Source organism: Pelophylax lessonae (genome assembly GCF_965119305.1).
Source record: "Pelophylax lessonae genome assembly, chromosome: 12".
Lineage (NCBI taxonomy): Eukaryota > Metazoa > Chordata > Amphibia > Anura > Ranidae > Pelophylax > Pelophylax lessonae.
Window position 1 is genome coordinate 193,418,852 of NC_138779.1, and position 12,018 is coordinate 193,430,869.

At 43.0% G+C, this 12,018-nt stretch overlaps 1 protein-coding gene across 1 annotated transcript in view; it reads left to right on the plus strand.

The window, feature by feature from the left end:
- POU2F2 (POU class 2 homeobox 2) overlaps positions 1 to 11,748 on the plus strand; it is a 75,677-nt gene extending 63,929 nt beyond the window's left edge. Inside the window, exons 14-16 of the mRNA XM_082273111.1 lie at positions 714 to 876; positions 7,583 to 7,656; positions 10,662 to 11,748. Of these exons, the coding sequence (XP_082129237.1) occupies positions 714 to 876; positions 7,583 to 7,656; positions 10,662 to 10,945 (521 nt within the window). The 3' untranslated portion in view covers positions 10,946 to 11,748. The remainder of the gene's footprint in view (positions 1 to 713; positions 877 to 7,582; positions 7,657 to 10,661) is intronic.
- The last annotated feature ends 270 nt before the right edge of the window (positions 11,749 to 12,018 follow it).

Genomic DNA, 12,018 nt, shown 5'->3' on the forward strand with positions numbered 1-12,018 from the left:
AGCGGTTAAGCAAATATGGACTAAACCTGGGCTCACACTACTGCAATGCGGGAACCAGTGCAATTCTAGTACGGGTTCCGGCATCGCATCTCCCCTGCAGGCAGCACTGCCCTCCGAACCACTGCAGGTGTCAATACAAAGTTAATGACACCCCCCAGATCGGATCCCAGTGTGAACTGTGAATTCGGACAGGAATTGCATTGCATAGGTGTGAACAACCTTGCAATCCAATTCCAGTGCGGGGTGAAAAAAAGGTTCCTGCACCAATTTAATGCGAATGGGATACGAGTTCAGCCATACAAACTGTATGGCAGATATCGCATCGCACAGACATCTCATGTGATCTGCACAGCGATGCGGTGCGTATCACATGCAATGTTTGTGTTCGTACCCAGGCTTAAACAAATGAAAAAAAATTATTTACCTTCAGCCAGCAGGTGGAGCTCTAAGCAAGTCTAAAGTCTCATATAGCAGCTGCTGTGCTTCACAGAGACCTGAATGAGTCAGAGGAGGACCCTTCCCCTCTGCTAGTAGAGACAGTAATGTTCTTACTGGTAGATTTGTGTTTTAAAATAAAATATTTTATACTAATAAACATGAACACATTACCAAAACCATTATCACTTCCCTTAAAAGATAACCTCTTGATTTATTGCATCCTTATGTAACCCAATCAATGGGTCTGTGCCTCACTCGTTTTCTTTGTGTTTCAGTGACTACCTTACCTTCCGCTATGGGGTCTCTTGTCCATCCTCGTCCACCTTCCAACACAGCACCCCCCTCTGCCACACCCCCACCAAGCAACAGCACAAGCACCAGCCCCCAAAGCAGCACTCATTCTGGGCTTAGCCTGACAGGACTTAGCCCCAGTACAGGGTAAGTAATGGCAAACAGCATAGGGACAGATATGATTTGAAACAGCCGTAAGATGCTTTTTACGTTTTTTTTTTTTTTTTTTTTCCTTTAAGTGACCAAACATAGAAAAAAGGACTCTATTGTAATGTCTGCCGGAAGTGGGCGGAGCTGGGAACTCGGGTGCAGGGGTTATGATAGCAACAGGTACAAGCAGGCACTGAGCAACCCAGTTTCAATCCAGCAGGCTGACCTCTCACTACACTTTTCTAAATAAAAAGTTAGAATGGTCGTCTTTTGATGCTCATAGCAGCCATAACCCTTCCAAATTTACAAATCAAATAGGGATTCTGATTGCTATAGACAACAATAAAAAGACCTTCTCCGCATATCCCATTTCAAGTCCTTCTTTTGTGTTTCAGCTGTGTCATTAAAATAAAAAAATGCAAGGTATGGTATATTTTTACATAGTTCCACTGGTCCAGGTTGGATCAATGTAACTGTGTATACAAAACATGGCTGATGCCACGATGCAGGCACCACTACACCTCCAGGGATCTCCACTTGCTTGGGGGTAGCCGGTATGACGCATTGTGAATACAGGAGGTCGGTCGCTCAGCACGTGCACCATTCAGAAACTGCTTTACATTTTCTGAATGAATGCAAGCCCTTCTCTGATTGGACAAGGTGGCGAGCACAGCCCTTTGCCTCGTCCAATCAGAGAAAAACATTCTCTGAATGGCACCCATGCTTAGCTGCCGACCTCCTGTATTCCCAATGCATGTTCACAATGTTTCTTTCTGGTTGGACAAGGCGGAGAGGCCTGGGAAGGTGGAAATCGCTGAAGTAGAAACCACTATTCCAGCAATCTCCACTTGCTACACTCAGCTGTGCTGAGTGGCCAGCCGGATGCATTGTGAATACAATGCAGCAGGCCGCTCAGAAGGGGCGTCATTCAGAAACTGCTTTCATTCTCTGATTGGACGAGGTGGAGGGCAAGACTTCACTGCCCCACCTTTCCGCCTTGTCCAATTGGAGGAAAATCTTCTGGGAATGGTGCCCATGCTGAGCGGCCAACCCCTGTATTCATAATGCATGTTAACAATGTTTCTCTGATTGAACATGGCGGAGAGGTGGGCCGTTGATTTCATGCTCTCCACCTTGTCCAATCGGAGAACGATTTACATTCATTCAGAAAATGCAAAGCAGTTTCAGAATGGCACCTTTACTGAGCAGCAGTATTCACAATGCATCAGGCCTTGCTGCTCAGCACGGGACCCCGAAGTAAGTGGAAATTGCTTGAGTAGCGGTGTCTATGATTTCCACCTTCCCAGGACATTGTCCGGTTATAGTATATACATACTTCCCCCTTCCCAGGACATTGTCCTGGTATAGTATATACATACTTCCCCCTTCCCAGGACATTGTCCAGGTATAGTATATACATAGTTCCCCCTTCCCAGGACATTGTCCAGGTATAGTATATACATAGTTCCACCTTCCCAGGACATTGTCCAGGTATAGTATATACATAGTTCCACCTTCCTAGGACATTGTCCAGGTATAGTATATACATAGTTCCACCTTCCCAGGACATTGTCCAGGTATAGTATATACATAGTTCCACCTTCCCAGGACATCGTCCAGGTATAGTATATACATAGTTCCACCTTCCCAGGACATCGTCCAGGTATAGTATATACATAGTTACCTTGATCCAAGCAGGACCAGTGTAACTGTGTCAAAATATACCATACCTGGGATTTTTAAATTAAAGTGTTACTAAAGCCACAACAGTAAAATGAGTCTGTATATGCAGTAAAGCATGTTTGGTATAGTCACCGTGAAACTTAAGGGGTTAATCTTCTGCATTGTGTAAAAAAAATTAATTAAAAAAATGCGGTTTGATCCTGTATTCTCTGATCCTCCCCTTCTTTACTGCCCCCAATCCATCTACTGATAGAACGGAGCCTTGGGGGCACTCTGCACATGCTCAGTTTGGTGTGTATTGCTAGACAGTGTTTATTTTTTTGGGGGAGGGTGCGTGTGATCAGCACAGGGCCAATCAGCACTGTCCAGGCAGAGGGTCAGGGGTCATGCAGCCTCATAGGACAGTCAGAGGAGAATGAAAACTCCTCCTACAAGCTTTAACCAGACCCTGATAGCAGTCTTGTGACTTCTATATACTGCTGATGAGAAAAAGTATTTAGCAGTTTATATATAATTACTAAAACAATTGCATTTCCATGCTCTGTGCACTGTGGGAGACCAAATATAGTGAATGCAAGTTCCTAGGTTTGGTAACCCTTTAAGCACAGTAAGTTTTTTTTTTTTTTTTTTTTGGGTTTGACAGTTCTAAAGAGAGATTGTGTTCCAGGTGAGCGGACGGCAGGAACTGAAGGTGGCATCTAACAATTTATCTGTAGATCTATATAATAAATATACCAAAAAGTACAGATTTTTATTAAACCAGAAGCCCAGATCTGGAACATTGACCCCTGTTCCAAGTTTATGTAAAATGTTATATATTTTCCTCTGTTATAGTAATTGTTTGTTTAAGATGGAATAGAAGACAAATTTGTATTGTTCGTGTAAGAAAGAACCTTCACTCTGCGCCACGCTGCTTCCCAGTTTGCGTTACATGATGCTGGCAGCAGCTGGAGAGGATCACATAGATGCCTTGTAATGTGTCTGACAGCATGGGTAGCTGCGAGCGGTGATCTTATTAGTGGCATGTCATAGTACTGCTACATAATCGCCTTAGACAGCTGCTTCACTTCACTACATGGAGCAGCCTCTGCAAACGAGAGGATTTTTTTAAAAGCATGTACAAGTTAGGAAAAAAAAAAAAACTTGTAACGGGGTTTAATAACTGTTCCTTTAGGTACAAAAGGGACAGCTAGTCCCATCAATCCTTTAAATTGGTCAACGTGTCCTGTCAGATATGGTAAAGTGTATGCATCATCCAGAAGTCAAAAAAAAAAAAAAAAAAGTCTAGGATCTCTGCGGTCTGATGAAGCATTGAGACTCTCTCGCACAGGGGTCTCAAAACTTTGGAAACAAAGGGCCAGTTTACTGCCATTTAAACTTTAGGGGGGCTGGTGGGAGTAGTAAATACCCTGGCATCAGTGAGAGTAAACCATGCCATAGGCTTGGTGGTCAGAGGGAGTAAAAAAAATAGTGCCTCGCCATTTGTGTCAGTGAGAGGAATAATGCCCTGTAATTTGTGTCAGTGGGAGAATTAGTTCCTCATCTCTGGTATCAGTGGGAGGAATAGTGCCCCATCATTGGTGTCAGTGGGATGAATAGTGCCCTATAATTTGTGTCAGTGGGAGAATTGGTTCCCCATCTCTGGTATCAGTGGGAGGAATAGTGCCCCATCACTGGTGTCAGAGGGAAGGAATAGTGCCCCATCACTGGTGTCAGAGGGAAGGAATAGTGCCCCATAATTGGTTTCAGTGGGAGAATTAGTTAACCATCACTGGTGCCAGTGGGAGGAATAGTGCTCAATAATTGATGTCAGAGGGATGAATAGTGCCCTATAATTTGTGTCAGTGGGAGAATTGGTTCCCCATCTCTGGTATCAGTGGGAGGAATAGTACCCCATCACTGGTGTTGGTGGGAGCAATAGTGCCCTATAAATTGGTGTCAGTGGGAGAAGTAGTTCCCCATCACTGGTGTCAGTGGGAGGAATAGTGCTCAATAATTGATGTCAGTGGGAGAATTAGTTCCCCATCACTGGTGTCAGCGAGAGGAATAGTGCCCTGTCTTCAGTGTCAGTGGGAGGAATAGTTCTCCAGCTTTGGTGTCAGTGGGAGGAATAGTTCTCCAGCTTTGGTGTCAGTGGGAGGAATAGTTCTCCATCTCTCATGTCAGTGGGATGAAAAGTGCCCCATAATTGGTGTCGGTGGGAGAATTGGTTCCCCATCTCTCGTGTCAGTGGAAGGAATAGTACCTCGTATCAGGAGAAGAAATAGTGACAAAAGGGCCACATTCGGCCTGCGGGCCTCCGTTTGGAGACCCCTCTTCTAGCATATGACTAGATTATAGCCCAACTTTGGGCTTCAGGCTCTCCTTCCCAGTGGCACCCCATCCCCCAGAAAGCACCACTGGTAGGGTTTTTATACTTTCTATTTTTTTATACTTGCCACTTTCCAAAGCCTTTAGGCTGGTCGCACAACATGTCCTACTCCACCTCTGGTCATCTTTAATGGTGAGTGGTCTTTGAAAATACAAAGGTATGCTCAGTGTTGAGACAAGGTCCTTCAGCACTCAAGGCAAAAAGATCAAAGAGTCCTTTTTTTTGATTTGATTTGGGCCTCCTCTCCCCTCCATGAGCAGTGAACTATTTTGGGGGCATAAGTTGCAGGTCCTGCCCTTTTTGCTTCCCACTACTGCTGAAGAGCACAAGGTGACTGCTTCTTTTGTCTACCTGTCAGCCTGTCTCTTGATATGCTCTATGTATTTCACTCTGAGTGTAGTGTACCATGATCACAACCTCTTCGGGAGAGGATCCATAATGCTTTGTACTCATAGTATGTCGGAGTTGAATGAGTACTGCGGGAATCCGCACTGGAAAGGAGGTTGGTAATGCAACCAGAGTTGTTTTTTTTTTATTTTAAATACTGGCTGAAACTCCTTTAAACATATATATATATATATTTTTTTTTTTTTTGGTGGGCTTTGAATAGGACCTATACTTTTACATATTTTTGCCAAAGTAATATATTCAATTGCTAGCACACACCCTTCACTGCAATAATTTTTCAATCCCACAGTGCACCATTAAATAACTGGTGCTTATAGCGAAGCATATGACTCTATTCCCTTCTTATGTACCACTGGGGCAGCCAATCACCAGGACCAGATATTGCTGCGGGAAATGGGGCCTAAGCTTTAACCCAGAACTTATATAGGAATTTTTCTCGAGGCTATGTTGGAAAATACTGGGCAGCGAGGGTAAAGATGGTATTTGTAGCTAAATGTACAGTTGTGCGAAAAGGGAATTCTATTATTATAGAGCAAAAAATAATATATCAAATGTTCAATTTACCACAGAGATCTTTTTATCATATGTGCATGTTTTATTAAAAAGTCTGTACTTGCTGGTCTAGTTATCATATAGATCTAAACAGGATACTGTACGCTTTTGGCTTCATTCCTATCCGTGGTTCAGTTCGGTGCTTCTTTAGAAGTGTTATACTTTCCTGCTCTGTGCAACGATATTGCACAGAGCAATCCCTTGCCTCCTCTTTGGTGGTTCCTTGCCAGTGCTGTCCTCTCCTCCTCTCTCTTCCGGGCACCGCCTCAGCAAGTGTGGTGCTAAGGGAACATTTGTACAGGAGTGCTCCCGATCCAGGCTGTGTGCATCCATAGACAAACACACAGCACTGGTAAGCCCCACCCCCTTTCCATTCTCGCAGGAATTTGATAGCAGCAGGAGCCACTGCCCTTAGTGTCTCTTGTGAGACCAGGAAGAGAGGAAAGTGGTGTTGTAGCCAGGACAGCGCTGGGGAGAGGAGGATGGTAAGTGTTTAGGGATTTAACCTAAAACAGAGAATGCATTAAGGTAAAAACACTTAGGCTTTAGATCCAAATTAAGGATGGCCAGTTCAACCATAGCACCAGGCTATTCATGTCAGTTGAGTGGTGCATATGATTGTCTGGTTTTGGAAGATTATTGGCCCTTCTCTGACCATTCATAGGGAAACATGGGCCAATCTTAATTTATTGGCCACCCCAAGACCACCCTGCCCTTTTAATTAGGATACATTAGACCTGACTGTATGGTACCAAAGGAAAACTCTTAAGCACAGATTAAGCAAAGGCACATGGTGTTAGAACATACCTTTTTTATGGGTCTTTGTAAACTGCTTTTACAAAAAAACCTCTGGTGACACCTTGAACTTTCCCCGTAAACACTCTTTTTCTAAAAGTTGGAGTATTAGAAGATTACCTGCTCTAGCATAACGAGAGGCCTAAGCTTGAGTGACGCTATGTGTGCCCATGCTCCTATTTGCAGAAAGCAGCTTGATCCATCTAGGCCTTGGTGATCAAGGTCTCCTGACCTCCCATCCTAGAACGCCATCTGTTGCTAATGTCCACCCAGTGCCTCCTGCACCTCCCAACACTCATTATCCCTCCTCTGCACCTAGCCTACCCAACCCCTATACCTATTTCGCCCTTGTATTGTGTCCCCTTTACTCCAGAAGATGTGATTAAGCCACCACCCTTGCTTAAGTTGAAGATTCCATTTACATATCGCTAGGTAGGCCATATGTGCCCCATTGCAATCACAATCTCTGCTACCCCTGTTCCTATGCGGCAGTACTTGCACCTCTTTCGCCTGCACTTGTATGTCAGTGTTGCTTTGTACTTGTTAGTATAGACAGGTTTACTGAAGAATTAAGTTCCTTACCTGTATGTAAAAACCTATGCCTGCAAATGATGGATGTACACATAAGTGAAGAGTGGTAAGTAAGGTTTGCAACATTCTACAAATGTGATTTTAATAACCTGCTGGAAGAACACTGGTGTTCTGTAACTCAGAGCAACCAACTGCACAGCAACTGGCAGAGTAGACTATTAAACCCTTGGTTGTTATGAGTTACAGCACAACATTGTTCCTCGCAATGTGCGAATATAAATCCTGTGTTAAATTACCTGGCAAATAAAAGTTACATTTTTTTGTTTTCAAACCTTCCCATCTTCTCTGTTCTTGGTCTTACAGGGGCACAGTGCTCGGGGTCAGTCCGGGGTTGAACCCGGCCCTCATGGCTGGAAACCCACTGGCCACCATACAAGGTTTGTAGGACAGGACAAGTCACATGATGAATCATGGCATGCTTCATTCCATCAACCATTGTCATGATGCCTGTGACATTTCCACCTCCACATTTCATGTTACTGTGGACACACGTCCATTCCCCCAGGTGAACTGTTTGGCAGTTGCCATATATCACCCCTAATTCTCAGCTGGAGCTTTGGGAAACTTAACTGAAATTAGAAGATGTACAATAAGTCAGGGAGCCTTAAAGTAAAACCACAGGGACAACAGCAAACTAAGAAAGATAGCAATAAAAACAGATGATGACTTGCATTCGCATAGTTTGGCAGGAAAGCTAACCATCTACATCTGATTTTGGCCTACTATAATAACCCCATGGCTTCTTTGTGAAATAGTGGTTTCCACTGAAGATATGGTCCACAGTAGTCAATGCTGTGTCACTAGTCAACGTGATCAGAGCCAAGAGTAGACCCGGGGGGGCTGGAAGTGCAGGCGTGCCAAACGTCTGTGCAAAAATTTGTGGAGGTCACGTCTACAGCAAACAAACAAAAAATCCTATAAATCTGTAGATTGATTATTAGGAAATCAGTTAAGGGTTGCTAGTATGTGAACTGGCTGCCAACATGAGGACTAGTAAATCTCAGGCTATATTAAACCTTATTTCCTTTTACAAGCTCTTTAGGGTACAGTAGGTTTTCTTTTAAACGTTGCACCCAAAGGCACAAAGCAGAATCTGATAAATAACTGGCCACTGCCCTAGTGAATTATTTGATGTTTTCCCTCAGGTGGTCCTAAACCATGAACTGGATAAGGCCCCTTTCACACTTGTGCGACTTGTCCTACGACTGTGAACTGCAAATCCACAGGACAAGTTGTACCCCATGATTTCCAATGAGTACCGTTCATATCTGTGCGACTTCAAAGTAGTACCTGCACTACTTTGGTCCAACTTTCATACAACTTGAGGTCCATAGACCTCAAGATAACACAGGTATTGCTTTAAGTCCTGTCAAAGTTGCACGTCTTTCAGGTCGTACAAGTGTGAAAGGGGCCTAAAGCCTAGTACACACGCAACGATTATCGGCCGACCGATCGTCCGTCTTTTGTCCAGAGTGGTGTTTTGTTGGTTGGAATGTGCTCTAGACTGCACACGAATTTTCTCGCCCGACAAAATTCTACTTCAGAAGTGATGTCATGTGTTGGTTTGCTTTCTATGTGTTCTTTCTTCTCTGAGCATGCCCAGACTTGCTCATCAGATTTTTCACTGTCGAAATCTGTACTGACTGCACGAAAATCGGACGTGTTTTGACGGCAGACAAAAATTTTATAGCCTGCACACCAGATTTTTTTCGGCCGAAAAGTCGGAGTCGGTTGTCGGAAGCATCATACTAACAAGCCGAAAATCGGCAGATCGGTCGTCGGACGAAAATTCCCTGCCGATTTTCGACGCGTGTGTACGGGGCTTTAGTGTTTCCAAGGATGTTGATACCTTTTTTGGCCCATTCACACTATGGGAGATTTACTAAAACTGAAGAGTGCAAAATAAGGTACAGCTCTGCAAACAGCTTCTAACTTCATCATGTTCAATTAAGCTTTGACAAAAAGACCTGGAAGCTAATTGGTTTCTATGCAAAGCTGCGCCAGATTTTGTACGCTCCAGTTTTAGTAAATCAACCCCTATGTGTTGCTTTAACACACTTTAGGGGGAGATGCATTAAAGCACTATTTTATTTAATGCAGGGCAGTAAATATGTACAAGATAGTCATCTGTGTCCACTGTGATGCACTACATTACAATTGATAGAATGAATGGCACAACTCTCCACCTTGTAATGTGTAGCAGCATATTGCAGTAGCATGTTTTACACAACACCATAGTGTACTAGGGCCCTTAGTCTGACTTTTAAACCAAAGCTGGCAATGTATTCATCCATCAACTAACATGTCTCCAATGCCCTCTAGTGTCAACTGTAGGTACTTTAAAGGAAGCCTGAAGCCTGTCAAGAAAAAATATGTTGTGTATATAAAAAAAACCTTTTTCCTCCAAGGATAGCCACGGCAATCTTTTTATAAGAAAAAAACCCAGGTGTCACAAAGAAATCCAAAACTGGTTTAGAGGAACTCAAAGGTCTTGCAGAGAAGGAAGATCAAGAACAAAAAAATTTTTGTTTTTTTGATCTTCTTCCTCACTCAAGTACTCTATCACTGATCCAAAATCAGAAAACCAATGTCGCCCTAGATAAATCTCTCATTATTGGTTCCTTTTGATCCTTTGATGTGTCCAAAATTTGCAAAGAGCCAACCCGAGGACTTGGGTTCCAAAAATATAATTTGCACTAGGGGATACAAATATCTCTCCATGTACTGCTGACCTACAAATGTGCCATGTACTATGGGAGTTGTAGTTAAGTTACATTTGGGGATTTGAAAGTGGACAGTCATTTCTGTAGAATAATAGATAATCTACTCCATATTTCAACAAAATTGTGTCTTGTGTTTTTGTGTAGTTTTTCTTTTACTTCATGATGGGGGTGTATTCTATAAAAGTTTTAGACTTTATTCTGGTGTTTTGCAACTATTCTTGTTGTTCACCGCATTTTATATTTTTGTATTATTATAATTATCCTAGTATCTTTTTTTTTTTTTTTTTTTTTTTTTTTTTTTTGTGACTTATTTGTAGTATTGTATTGCACTTTTTGAGTTGCCCTTCAAAATCAAAAAGATGGTAAAACTGGCGAGCTTACAAAAAGACTACTTGTTTTTAAAAGCTGTGCCAAGCACTTGAATAGAAGACAGTGCCAGCACACATTCCGTCATTTAGGACATTTCAGTGGCCACAGTAAGAAAACGCTGTAGAAAAACCTTTTGTAGGAACGATTTCTGAAATTGGATATTTTAGGAACCAGGTTTCCAAATGTTTTTGTTGCAGAAGCTTTTAAAGAATACCACCCCCAAATCTGTATACTTTGCTATATTCTTCTGTCCTAATTTACCTCTCTCTTTTTTTTATTTTTTATTTTAGCTCTGACCAGTGGTGGCTCTCTGCCACTCTCCGGTCTTGATGCCAGCGGTAACCTCATCCTTGCCAGCGGTTCCAGCATTTCCAACTCGCATAGCTTGGTGAGTCCTCCGCTCTTCCTGAACCCTGGAGGTCTCCCCCTCATCGGCCCTGGCATGGGACGCATTGCATCTGCCGGTGGTACCCCAAGCCTCTCGCCGGCCTCCTCCACTTCCTCTGGAGACGCTGCCATGACCTCCTTCCAGCACAGCCCAGGGGGCTCCCAACACAGTGGGGAGAGCGATTGAGAGAGGAGCCCTCTCTCTCCCCTTTTAACCTCCACCAGCACCCATGCTGAGTCTCTACGTACCTGGGGGCTCCTGGATACCACAAGGGGTTAGAGGCAAGAGCGTGTTTCAGAAGGCGCTGCCTCTGGCCCCTTATTCCTCCCAGCAAAGAAGTGATATGCGTGGAGGTGGGGATTGGAACTCAAAAGAACAACCTAAAAAACCAAACAAGCCCAGAAACCTAAACCAAATAAGAACCAAAACCAAAAACCCAAACCTCGGAAATACTTCAGAGAAACCAAAAATATGTTACACCCCCAGCGGGGGTGTACAGAGCTCCCCAACCAAAGGAATTCCCAAAGACTGAACCCCTCTGCTCTATCTTGTTTGTCATGTTGAGCTTTGTGCCATTTTTTTTTTTTTTTTTTTTTTTCAGTTACAGATGAGTATGAGTGAATACCAGGGGGCAGGGAGTACCTCCATCAACCTTCCCCCTCGTGCTCTACATTCTCCTATTATGGGGAATGAATGTTCTAATTTTTAAGAGGGAGCGGCTGAAGCCTCACCGTGAGAGCGTCCACTCAATGAGGTGGGGTGTATGGGTGACCTATAGGGGCTAGGGTAAACTGCACCCTTTTCAATATGGCCACCACTGCCCCCCTTTCTACACCAAATACCAAAACGACAGCTTTATCCAAAGCCTAACGTACCTAGAACCTCAGAGTAACTCTGTGTATATGTGTGAATGTCCATATTCAAAAAGACACACATAGATTTATTTATAACTTTTTATGTTTAGCCAGCACTGAAACCCTTTCCCTTTGCCCACCCATTTCTAATTAATTTATTTATAAAACCAATCATTCCCAACAAAAATGATCCAAACCAAGAGTTTTCAAAAATATTTACAGAAACCCTGGTTTCCTGTTTTTTTTTTTTCCCTTTTTTTTTTTTTTTTTTATTTTTATTTTTTTATTATTTTTTGGTAGTAAGAAGACGACTGCTATTAGAATTTTACAGATCAAACCAAAATAGCTTGTCCCTTTTTCCCTAGTTATTTTCCATTGAGATTTTTTTAAAATGATGACTACTTT